Source organism: Arachis duranensis, chromosome 10, assembly GCF_000817695.3.
Source record: "Arachis duranensis cultivar V14167 chromosome 10, aradu.V14167.gnm2.J7QH, whole genome shotgun sequence".
NCBI lineage: Eukaryota > Viridiplantae > Streptophyta > Magnoliopsida > Fabales > Fabaceae > Arachis > Arachis duranensis.
The window spans coordinates 65,086,508-65,099,597 of NC_029781.3; the positions used below are offsets into that span (position 1 = coordinate 65,086,508).

The window sequence follows — 13,090 nt, forward strand, 5'->3', positions numbered from 1 at the left end:
TTCTGATTTTTTTAGTCGATAAAAATTTTTATCTCTTACAACTTTTTTATAAAAATAGTTTAATTTAATACTATAAATTTTTTGTGTCATAATCTGTAATATCATTAGAACCGACCTAATTTTAAAAAATTTATATTCTCGTAATAATATTACGAGTAAAAATATTAGTACAGAATAAATTGGGTACACGTGATCGAATTATTTAACAGGTTTTATTTTATTAAATGATTTATAGGAGGGTATTGTTTAACGAGTGTGCCACATATTAGGATATGTTACCTTAAACTTTAAATCTGAATTAGTAATTCTTTGATTTATGACTTAGATTAAAACAATGATTGAATAGTTGTGTTTTGACTTATTATTGTATTGTAGCCAATGAATCCATGAATAAACAATGTCTTTGACACAATTATGCTTTAGTTGTTATATTAAGTTTGGTAAAAAGAATGAATAGAATAAGTTATAAAATAATGAGTAAATAAATAAATAAAAAGGTGAAACATTTAGAGTAGCAAACTAAAGACGAAGCATATATTAAATTGCTCAAGTACTCGTGTAAATAGTATACCACAACAGTCAAATTAACACCTAAAAAGTGAAGAAATTTAAATAGAATATAAACTCAAATATATAGAGTTTGATTAAAATGCAAAATAGAAGTATTTTAATATACAATATAAAATCTAAAACAACTAACAAGGAAGTTGGAAGTATTTTAATAGACTACATCCAGCATCATCAAAATTAAAAAACACTAAGAAGTTGATAGTCGGTTCATCACTTGTTGTTTGATTATTTGAATATTAATAGAATTACAAATTTAGACATTTTAGACCCATTAAATTATTAAAAAAATAATTAAATCCCTAAAAAAAATTACAATTATCAAGTTAGTCCTTAAAAATTTTAAAAAGACATATTATTAGTACATTCAAATATCAACACTTCAAACAGTTGTAACATGATGCAGTTTTGCTAATTATACGTAAGGATTAATTTGCCCATAGTTAACACTCTACATGAATGTGGATAAATATTGCTACTCAGGGACACATTGAAATTAATATGAGGATTATATTGTCTAAAACATAGATAATTCTTAAAAACTGATTTGGTAATTAAATTTTTTAAAGGCAAAAATATTCGACTAAAAAATTTTGGAGACTGATTTATTTACTCTAAAATTTTATTTTCACATGTACGACGTAAATAATCATTAAAAATGAAAATAATTTAATATTTGTTTATAAAAAGAAAAAATTGCTTTGTTAGTATATCAAACTCATTTCTAAAATTATTTGCAATGTTCATCAACGTTAATTATGAATGAAATCAGTGAATCGAGTCGCAAAACTGGGTTATAGTTTTTCTTTATTTTTTATTTTTATTTATTGTTATTTTTTTTTTTTTGCCAAAAATTAACCCCTAAACCAAACCCAAGCTAGTAATTTTCATAATAAGTCTTTGTGAACGAGTTATTCAACAATATTCAATGAACAGAGGGTCAGAGACCTCTACCTAAGGATGTGGGAATATTGAAATTCAAGAAGTAACCTCTTCAACTTCTTCGTAGCCAGTCAATTATAAATTTTTCTTTTTCAACTATACTACATATATACTAAAATTAACTATTAATTAAAATATATATTAAAATATAAAATATATATTAAAAATAAACTAAATAATACATATATTTATATATAAATATATAATAATTAATTTTAATATTCAAATAATATTTTTGATCATTCATCTAATTATGATGTGGTTTGGAATACTACGTACTCTGACGTATGACAAAAGAAAAAATTCAATGGCTCCATGTGAATGGTCCGGTCAACTTTGTTACACATATTATCACTAAATAAAGTAATAAACAATTATAGACAGTAACATGTCCTGATTTGGTTATTACTTAATTATTTAGTCAAAATGGTAAGATTTCTTACATGAAAAAATAATAGAGAACCAATATTTTTAATTAAAAAAATTAGTTAATATTAACTTGAATACAAGATAAAATACAAGAAAAAAATATTACTTAACTAACATCGTTTTTAGGCAAACAGATATACAAGGATAATGATTTAATATTTACCCATTAGTTTAAAATAATTTGTTTTTGTTTAATTTGTTTATGGTCTTAAACAACAGCGAAAAACGATTTTCATTTATCAAAATCGAATCTGAAACTTACAATTTGGTTTAACCGTTTTAAACTGTGGTTTATACAACCGTTACTAATTGCAATAGGCAACAATTTTTTATTTTGAGATATAAAGAAAAAAAACTAGTTGTCTTTGTTTACATAATAGACAACAGTATAGCAACATTCAGTGAATGGTTTTTACTGTGGTCCATTTCACTTGAAAGAAAGTAGTATTGTGGTGGGAAGAATGGAAGAAAGAAATCTAAAAGGAAAAGAGATAATAGTGATTGTCTCACCTTACTAGGATTGTATGGTGGATGGAGAGATTGGAGTTTGACTTATTTTCCTGTCTTAACCTTAAGTAAGGTTGTCTACAAGATGCATTACATGCAGCATGCATTCTTCAACAATCCTCTGTAAAAACTTGTACTAGAAATTCTAGTTGACGGATTTAATATAGATCAATAAGTAGAGTTTTGAGGTGAATTTAATGGAATTTCATCCTCTTAACTAACTTCTTTTATTGAATTACAAAAAGTAGAAAAAACTGAATTGAAAATACAAGATGAAAAATTGTAGAGTTCTATCAACTCTTCTAGTTTTTAGGCATAACAAGTCATTTGGCCTCTATTTATGTTTGTAGAAATTTTTGGTCTGTCTCTTATGCTTTGTCTCTTTCATTATGTAGTGTTGCCTTCTAATTAGGATAATTCACTCCCATATTCTATTATTCTTATCAATGAGCATACAACTTGTTCATTCCCTACCCATAGCTCTTTGTCTCATTTTTTATTTCTAGAATAATTAAAAGGTAAAGAAAAAGATTCTCATTCCTAATGATTGACTCATTTGTTGTTTCTCTTTTATATTCTATTTCTTTTTCAATATTAATTTTCTCACGGTATTTAACAATACAAGAGCCACCTTGTCCTCAAGGTGGAAAGAAGGGAACACTTTTTGAATTTCAGCAACTCCTATAAATTTTTGAATTCTAGTAAATCTTCTTGTTTGATTAATACTTCAAGTTGTGCTGCTACATTGATGCGAACTTGGAGGACTTCTTTTGGTTGCGGTCGGAAGTGGTTATGGCTAGATATTTTGATTAATGCATTTTTTTTTTTACAGAGAAACATCGAAATTTGGATAATTCTAGTTGTTGCGGACAATTTCAACCGATATGTAACTTCCCAACACATTATAATATCTCAAAGGACCCATAAAATCGAAGTCGATTTGCTTTAAAAAGAAGATATCAATTAACTCCTATGAAATAGTTTTATTAGATTCAACCAATTGTCTTGATAGTGAAATATTATTGAAACATAAGAATCCATGTTATCAAAAGATTTCTTGCAATTTTTTGTAATGTAAAATGAGTCAATTATTCACTTTGCTATCTTATTGAGAAAAAATAGTGATATTGTTCTTTTATTGATCAAGAATTTTAATTTTTGAAAAGTATTATAGCTATCTAAATAAGAAGAGTTTCAATTTTTTTAAATGAACAATTCGAAAACCTATAGTAATTTTTGATCGACTCTTTTGACAAGTGCTTGCATCCTATACGGCTCACATTAAGAGCTGGTAGTCAAAATTTTGAGAGAATAAGATAAATATAATCAAATAAGAACCGTTGCATCTATATTTCTTTCATGCAACCATCAATTTATTTGTGCACCAACAATGAGGCACTAAGGAATCATTCATCGGAACAACTAAGCAGCTATCTTAAATAGCAAACAGGAGAAATAAAAATTTACTTAGAATGCTCATCTGTTGGCTCCAATTAAGCCAGAACGTAATCTTTTTTCTTTTCTGTTTTGTAATGTGTATGTTACAACAAAAATTCCCTTGGAAGTGGTAAACATAAAGTAAGAAAAGAATATATTAATGTTCTTCGTCCAAAACTAATGAAAGAATAGATTTGAATACCCACTATGCTCAGCAATAACCTATACCTCTCAAAGAAATTAAGGAAATGTGGAAAACGTATAACTATAGACCATAGTTATTTATGCACATCAATTTTTAGTCATTTGGATCCATTTCTTCGTCTTGATCCCAGATTTGACTCTGATTAGTTTTACCCTCACTTTTGTCAGATTCATCAACAAAGTCATTACTTTCATAATCTGGCTCATCATCTTCAGATTTGGTGCCTTCTTTCAGTACAGAACCTGCCATATTTGCGCGCTGCATCCACTTGGGACACTGGTCTTCATCTCCATAGAGATACCGGCCGTTCTGACCTCTAACGTGATTTACAACCTTGGAAGATGCTATTCTACAAGAGCATTCCGGAAGTGGATGGGAAAGGAACACTGCCGGTTTTGACAGGAGAGATTGCCTTATGAGTCCTTCTTCGGCTAAACTTCTGTTTAGATGTTCTTGCACTAAAATTGTCCAATTATGTTTGGGATGGTACATATTTTCCCGAGTTATGTTGAAAAGTTCTGCAACTACTTTCCTGTAAAATACCGAACAAAGTACTGTCACAATAAATGCAAATTTAGGAGATACACAACTGCAGCAGAATCCACCAGACTCTTTACCTAAGGACTAAGATGCAGATATGCAGGAAAACACTCAAGGAATCAAAGTGACGCAGTAAAGGATGAACATTCAAAATGCACGTATATTCAAATGAGGGTATACCATAAAATTTTATAATGATTATTATTTTAATTAATGCATGGAACAAGTTCAAGAATCTTCAAAAGGAACAGGAAAGTACCAGAGACATGCAGATGTGTTGCTCATGGATGTCCGCCTGGCCCTGGCCCAGAAAGCAACAGATCCTCCAACTATATGTCATGTTATGCATGCTATTCAACTAGTGACCTAGAAAATTTGGTTCCTTTGAAAAATCAGGAGGTTTAATTCTTTTGATGAAACTGCCATATGTCCTATACAAATATCAACCAATTGATTTCAACTGCAAGGTGCATTTTACCTGTCTGGTCGGTATGTTCTTGAAGCAGCAGTCTCATAAAGTCGATGTCCCATGACCAGGCTTGAAAAATCTGGCCATCCACTAGCATCATTGTTAAATCCAGGAAAGAAGGCATCTGCCTCTAAAGAAACGATGTAATCTAGTGCATCCCAAAGTAACCTATGCGCTCTCATCCTCAGATCCAAGGGTGAAGGATCAGGCTCTATTGGCGTCTCAGTGATCCAAGCATACCAACCTTCTTTTTCATGTTGATAAATTGGTCTATCTGGAGGGGGAGGAAGAGGCCTAGGACGAGGACCAGCCCTCTTCCATTCATCTGTAAGTACTTTCTGACTTTTTGCAGGAGGTGCTCGATATGACTTTGGAATAAGAGATGTTTCCGGTCCAAACAACTCAGACAACTCTCTTTCACTACACAAGGAAGTGTGATCCACAGTATTGGTAAACATGGCTCGCAAAGGAATTAAAACGCGTTGACCTCCAAATGTTTCAGAACCGGCAACGTAGATAATTGTTTTGGCAGGATAACCCATTACTCGAAGGAGAATGCCAACCTGCAAAAGTCAAAATAATAACCACCTCCCAGGAGTAAAATTTTGAAATTTCAAAATACAATTCATCTTTGTGCACATAATTAGAAGCAATGCTCTCAAAGGCCACATTACTCATGCAACATAGATAATTGTAAAATTGGTCAACCTAGTAGACGCTGAGATTCCCTCAAATGGGAGTCCTCAGTCTAAAGTAGATCCTAAAGATCATGGCATTTTATTCTGCACAACAAACTATACTCTGAAACTGTACTGGAAGGTTCTCACACTTGATAAAGTCAAATATATTTCTTAACACTGAAACAAAGAAATTGAATCCAAACCAAAGTTTCTGGAACAAACATACCTCTTCAGGCATGAGGGGGCATAGACCTTTATCTCTTTGCAAGTGTGAATTGACATTCAATTCACCTTTAAGAATCTTGTCCTTTATCATTTGAGCCCTTCGGTGCTGAATAAGTTCAGTGTGAACATCCTAACAAAACAAAAAAGTTCCTCCTTGAGAGAGGGAAAAAAATGTAACCCAATACTAGAAGGAATTTATAAGAAAAATGAACCCCTAAAAGATATATGCACTGTGGAACCGAAACTACAGCTCTATCAAACCTGAAAAAGTTCTCCACAACCATTGTAGGCCAATGTATCTCTCAGTAAGCCAGGATGATATACTAAGAAGGGTTGCCCATATGCTCTTAGCCTTAAAATAAAGAAGAAATCTCTTATACATCAACAGTAGGAAACCTTAATTACTCATGGGCATAGCATGATCGCCACAGGGAAAAAAATGAAACAGCACACTAGAATTAAGAAAGCCTACAATTTTTTAGACAGATTTCACTCTCATTTTATTTAGACAATAGAGTTGCACGCAATCACATATTTTAAATTCCAAAATCAAATAAAGTTGGCAGTGACAAAAACATGGGAGTAATCTAGGTTACAATAAAGCAAACCTAGACTAATTCGTCTAACCGCAAGGTATTCATACTTGTGAACCATCCGACGGCCAAGCCTTTGAATTTCAGGACGAAATTCAAGGGCATGAAAAGCAACCCTGCATCGTAGCCTCTGAATATCTTCCATGCCAGGAGGGAGAATAGACTGCAAAAATGTATATCATTCTCAAGTTAACTCTAGCAAGTAGCAACTTGGACAAACATACAAATGCAAAACAAAAAAAGTAAGTGTGGGTACCTAGGAAGCTTTAAGCTCAACAAAAATAGAAGAACACATGATTCTTTGGCAATGAAGGTTTTCAGCAAAGGAAAAATACTAAAAACAACTACATCCCCTCTACTGCACATATATTAACTTATTCCAACTTCTTTAGTTTGCATAAGAGTGATGCTAAAGTATATGTATTTAAGTCCATGACAGGTATAGAAGTCAGCAATAAGCACAAGAGACAATATGATGCCCAACAAGATTCTACTCTTAAGTACTACATACAGCAATCAAAGATGAAATAATCTACTGACTATATATATGGCACTAATAACCACAAGTAAAAGAAGACAAAGATGTCCTAAAGTATAACAACCACAGAATCCACAAGACCACAACAATGGCTTTAATTAACAATTTCAGAATAATGTAATATGTAATACCTGCAGAGCCCCACCATTTGTAATAATTAATCCGATAACCTTTGATTGCTTTAGCTTTGGTAAAATTTGATCCAGGTAAAAGTCTGGAGAAGCAGAACTTGTAGTCTTAAATGAAGGAATTTCATTTTTTCTTCTCCTTTCCATCAGACCTTCTGGCAGGGTCCTTGCAATGTTTACATCATTTTTGAGATAGGCTATGAACTGATCAACATTGTAGATATAGGAAAAGCTATTGAACTTAGAGCTGAAAAAAATAGTAAGAAAACATAAATTTTGTATATGAATATATTATTAAGAAAAAATTAATATATAAATCCCAACGGCATGGTAATGAATGCAGATACTTAGCCACATATACCTAATTCCTTTTGAGCGAGTACTTTCTTGAATTTCAGGAATTATGAGAGTTGCATTTAAAAACCTAGCAACAGCAACCAGATCACAAATCTACAAAACCAAGAAAAATGTTATTAACTTGCTTACCAAAAATAATACTAAATGTTAAATACATTTTGGTGGATCATACCGATGATCTTATATTTGCAAAACCACCGAAGACTTTTGCATAGATGAAACGATTGCTCTGGTCCTTTGGAGCTGTAAACAAAAGAAACAGAAACTTGATGGGGAATATATAGCAGTATGAATATGAGTATATGACCCCCAAAAAAAAAAAATTATCAGCTTTAACATTGTGAAAGGCTGAGAGTAACATAGTTCTCTGTTAAATTTGTCAAATATATAAAATACAAAACAATATTAGCCTAGTTTTGTGGTTTCTTACAAAACCTTAAAAATATAATCAATTTTGTAGTCAAATCAAGATTATGCTGCACTCATTAATTTCAGATCCAGTTACAAACTAAGAAGTATAAATGAAGAATGTTCCAAAATAAATTATAATCAAGACCTTAAGTTGGATGTTAGTCATCTCCAAGATTGCATTCCCATAGGCCATGATCAATTTAATATGGAGTGCCTTTGCAAGGCATATATTATTACATTTCTTTAATCAATAAGGGAAAACAAAAATAGAGCAGAATGATGAAAAATAAAATGTTTATGTTTCAACATAGCTTTATGTCATAATCTCTCAACTGCAAGTCTAAAAATTGTTCCTTCCCATGTCTACATATTAAGAAGATAAGAAATAGCCGCAAAATTCTTACCAGAGTAGTTGCTCCTAGCATTCGCATAAGGCTGCAATGCTTCCAATGACTGTATGGAACCCCATAGCTTCTTATTCTTTATAACCTACAATATTTCAACCAGAGTCAAGAATTACACAAGCAAAACACAAAACACAAAACACAAGTACACAACCATAAACATCCACTCGAAACATATATACATAAGAACTCACCTGTCCTCCCGAGGTCGGAACAAAATTTTCTGGAAGGCTAGGCATTGCTTTATACTGCACTATGTTAACTGCCCAAAACTTCGCTAGCGACAGATGAATGATGATGGATGCCAGAGATAATGTAATCACAGAAAGAACAACCCATTTTATCTTAGTTATAAATGCCATCTTGGCCTAGTGACTCTACATCACCAATCTCATACCAAATGACTTCAAACTTAGCAGCAACATCTACAGAAAAACATTAAATATGAATTGGGTCATCAAACAAGTACACAAGCACATATTTAATGATAGAGATGACGAGCACTAAATCCAATAAAGAATGCTTTTTGCATCTTTGTTCTTCGACCCGGTGACCAAATTCCTCATCAATTCCAGTGTTCAAATTCCATCCTTAAGATATCAAACTTTTCATAGTGCTAATAATACCAATAAAAATGCAATGTGTACATGGGAAATGACAACAATAAATTTCGGCTGTAAATTGAAAGTTGAAACTAACACCAAATTGGCAAAAAGGTTGGATGCATTCACAAATGAGAACTAAGTAACGAACCAAACTAGCGGAAACCAGGTACAGAACCAAACATAAAAGTACGGGTAAGTGGTGGAAGACGAATTGAATTACACAGAAAAGGCACAAAACTTGGTATGGCGGTGAGGCAATGCAGAAGAAGGCGTACCAGAAATTGGTTTCAGATTAGAGTGTGTTGAATTTGAGGGCTTCACTGGTCTTTGATGGGCTAAGAGTAAGACAAATAAGCAAGCTATGCTTTGAGGGCGTCTCAGCTGGACGAAGAATCAAAAGTCAATTCACGGCAGTAAATGCAACTGGGTAAATGAAACATTGACAACCATTGTCGATTCTTCAAAATCAACGGCAAGAATTTCGATGGAGTTGAAAATATCAAGCTCACAGATGAAACCGAGGTTCACTTCACCTCAAAAACCCTAACTGAAAAGCAGGTAATCTAGAAAATTGAGAGGAAGAAGCAAAATGGAAAACAACGAAGAAGGCATGCTTGGATGAAGAGCATACCAGAAACGGAGAAGGTCCTGAGCACCCATTCGAACCTTAGGGAAGGGCAGAAGCAGAAGCTGATGCTGTAGCTGGAACACAAGGTCCTTTCGAAATCTATAGAGAAGGAAGTCAGAAGAAAGAGAGAGCCTAGAGCATAGTTGACAGAACCGTACGAACAGGTCAAGTTACTGGATCACTGGTGACTGGTTCAACCGGTAGATCACTACTTGAACTAATTGACTCGGTTACACATAAATAAAATATATAAAATAGTCATAAACTATCCACTACAGCTCAATTTACAGAATCAATCCACTATCCAACAATATAAATTCACAGAACAATATAAAAAACAGCACCTCGATTCACCATAATGATATTAAAACAGAAACAAATCAACCCTAAACACCAATAATCAGAAAGAAGAAAAAGGCATCAATCAACCACTACACTACATATATTACACTGTAAAAACAAAATTGGAATGATCTGCCAAGAATCGACAAATTATAATCAACAACAATCAAGATCAACTGAATCAGTTAATCCAACATCAGTTAATCAATTAATCAGTTAAAAAGATTATAATCCAGCAACTGAACAACTTAAAAAAATTAAAAAGCTTACCTGATGACGTGAAGGCAGAACGCCGGCAGAGAAGAGAGAGAGCAAGCACGGCGAAGCAGAGAGTGGCGAGGGGGAGGCAGCAGCGCCGGCGAGCCGCGTCGGATGAAGACGCGACGAAGACGATGAGAGACGTACACGAACAACGAGAGGCAGTGAAGGCGCAGGAGCTGGCTGACGCAGTGAAGGCGCAGGGACGACGCGAAGCGGACGGAGGCGTCAGATGTGGACTACAGACGACGCGACAGCAGTGAAGGCGCAGGAGCTGGCAAACGTAGCGGAGCCGGCAACGAGACGGCTACCGTGCGGTGTCGGCGACAGCGGCTCTGTGAGAGTGAGAAGGTTGTGGCGCCGCGTTGAGGTTTTTTTTTTTTTTTTTTTTTTAAATTGAACCGGTCTGGATTTCTCAAACCTTCCGGTTCACCGATTTTTATTAAAACTGGCCGGGTCAAGTTATGGATTACGGATTTGGGCTTACACACCTTGGCCCAAACAATTGTAAAGTTGACAAAACAAATTGAAAAATAGTCGGACAAAAAACAATCGAAAAATAGTTTTTCAAATTATGATACAGGGAAAAATTTCAGGTATGTCATGTATGTTTTTTGGAAGTATCTTCTGATTCTTGAAGAATCTGGGTATTTCGTGCAAATCTGGATGTCTTTATTTTGTTAACAAAAAAAGATTTTTTTTCAATAAAATTTTTTTTTTATTTTTTAATGTATTTGACAAATTTTTAGTAATAAAAGTAAAAATACTAGTAAAATAAAAAAAAAATTTTGAGAAGCTGTAATTTACATCTTTTTTTAAAATATATTTTTTTTTGAAAAAAAAGATGTTTTTTATTTAATAAATAAATAAATAATATTTTTGATAGATAAAAAGACCTTTTTACATGAGATATCTAAACATAAAATTACTTTAAATTCTCTATAAAATCTTTGCAAAAAATAATTCGAAAAAAGATCTTTTCTTAAAAGTTCATCCAAACAAACCTTTCTTGAATTGTAAAAAAATTTGGGACTCTATTGAAATTTTGTAATTGAGCATTATTTCCGTTATTCAGCTCTCATACTAAGAACATTTTCCGTTACCCATTCTTTCTCCTTCTCTTATCTCAGCCATAACTCTTTCCGTTGAAAATGTTCATCTCATTATAACGGTTGAATTTGCTGTGTTAAGGAAAATATAATAAAGATTAGTTAGATATCAGTGGTAGTAGTTGTTAAGACTTAGTGGCTAAGTTTGTTAGGAGAATTCTTGATTCTTGGCTTTGACTGAGTCACTACCTTAGCTAGTATATATTTCAGTACGTGAAACCATGCATAGTTTAATTCTTTAATCAATTGTGAATGAATTTTCTATCTGTTACTTTTCATCAAATTCCATCTTCTATATTTTCTTTAGCCCTTACTCATTGCTCACCTTCCTCACGTTTGGCTACTTACTCGCCACTGTTGGTGAACACAACATACCCTTCCCCTATGCCTCTTTCATTGGCCTCATCCCCATCTACTCCGCCCTCGACTTCCTCTTCAATTGCGCCCCAACTACTTCAACACCGGCGCGACATCATTCATAGATCACAAGCGGTGGCTAGTGTAGTAGCGACTACACTACCAGGATCGAGGAGTGGATGGAGCTTCATGATGCGGATCTATGAGGTTGGATCTTTGCTGCCATGGTCCAATACTAAAATGAGATTCAAAGGATAGAAGAATTGTTACCATGCTACAAAAAGTTTAAGGAAGAAACGAATAATTATTTAAAAAAATATTATTTTTATTATTCATATTTCTTATATGTAATTATAAGATTTTTATTAATATATAGACTAACAAACGTTAAGATGTTTTTATGTTATGTTTTAATTGGTTTCTGTATAATTTATTTGGTGTTTCTCATCACATATTATTAAATTCTTTAAAAAAAAAATAATTACTATATTATTATTATATTATAGATTAAAATTTACTAATTTAAATTTTTTTCATTTTTAATATAAACATTAGAAGTAAATAATTTTTTTATAACAAGATGTAGTGTAACAAAATATGGAAAAGTATAGGGAGCCAATGGTCTAAGCGTACACATGTTCTGGATCCGAAAGGTCAAGGGTTCGATCCTTCATGAACCAAAGATTTAGCCCATTGTACACATTGTACACTTAGGCCATTGGCTCCCTAGCACTACCCACAAAATATATATAATATTAATTAGTTTTTAAAAAATTCTAAAAAATAGTCTTTTTCTAATAAAGTGTTATTAAAAGATTAACATTATAAAAGTTAGTTAATTTCAATCAATATGATATAATAGGTTATTAAATATATTTAATACAAAACACATTGAATATAAATTTTTATTGAGATTAAATTTTAAATAATTTTTAATTGAATTTCAAATATTTTTATTTTAAAGAGTTAGAATATTTTAATATCATTTTTTCGTATCTTTTTAATTGAGTCTTTAATTTTATAAATTATAAATCTTATTTATAATTAAGAGTAATATTTTAACACCACCAATAAGTCACACATATAAAAATACCAGAATAATTTTATTATTATCATAATTATAATCTAACTTTATAAGCAATACAATACAATAAAACTATATATAAGTAATATAACTAAATTTTATCTACATCTATAATCACATTTCATAAATAATATAATTAAATTATATTTATGTTTATAATTAAAATATGAATAAAAATACAAAAAATTATCAGATGGTTAATTTTTTTGTTCATAATTTTTTATTATTTTTGTTGCGAAAATTTTAATTATTTTAATAATTAATTATTTTTTAGA

General features: G+C 32.0%; 1 protein-coding gene across 7 annotated transcripts; it reads right to left on the reverse strand.

Annotated features, from left to right (window-relative positions):
* Positions 1 to 3,938: 3,938 nt before the first annotated feature.
* LOC107469878 (protein EMBRYO SAC DEVELOPMENT ARREST 30) lies at positions 3,939 to 10,635 on the reverse strand. Of its 7 annotated transcripts, none has more exons than XM_021133199.2 (13): positions 10,278 to 10,635; positions 9,669 to 9,764; positions 9,313 to 9,418; positions 8,627 to 8,857; positions 8,433 to 8,517; positions 7,790 to 7,860; positions 7,622 to 7,710; positions 7,264 to 7,507; positions 6,645 to 6,757; positions 6,263 to 6,353; positions 6,003 to 6,131; positions 5,106 to 5,659; positions 3,939 to 4,619 (listed from the first exon to the last, which is right to left on the reverse strand). In XM_021133199.2, exons 4-13 carry the CDS (start codon positions 8,792 to 8,794, stop codon positions 4,181 to 4,183), a joined length of 1,983 nt encoding a protein of 660 aa, XP_020988858.1. In that variant the 5' UTR covers positions 8,795 to 8,857; positions 9,313 to 9,418; positions 9,669 to 9,764; positions 10,278 to 10,635; the 3' UTR covers positions 3,939 to 4,180. The 7 variants fall into 7 exon arrangements, with proteins under 7 accessions (XP_020988858.1, XP_015944744.1, XP_020988859.1 ...); XM_016089258.3 differs by having other exon boundaries at positions 9,313 to 9,584; XM_021133200.2 differs by lacking the exon at positions 9,313 to 9,418.
* Between the last annotated feature and the right edge of the window lie 2,455 nt (positions 10,636 to 13,090).

What these genes read in the sequence shown, in the direction of transcription:
- LOC107469878 (XM_016089261.3), bottom strand. Translation starts at nt 8,794, where the DNA reads ATGGCATTTATAACTAAGATAAAATGGGTTGTTCTTTCTGTGATTACA. An exon ending in ACTCGCTCAAAAGGAATTAG is followed by an intron (nt 7,508 to 7,621) that starts GTATATGTGGCT and finishes TATTTTTTTCAG; the next exon opens with CTCTAAGTTCAATAGCTTTT. An exon ending in GGCCGTCGGATGGTTCACAA is followed by an intron (nt 6,354 to 6,644) that starts GTATGAATACCT and finishes CTTTATTTTAAG; the next exon opens with GCTAAGAGCATATGGGCAAC.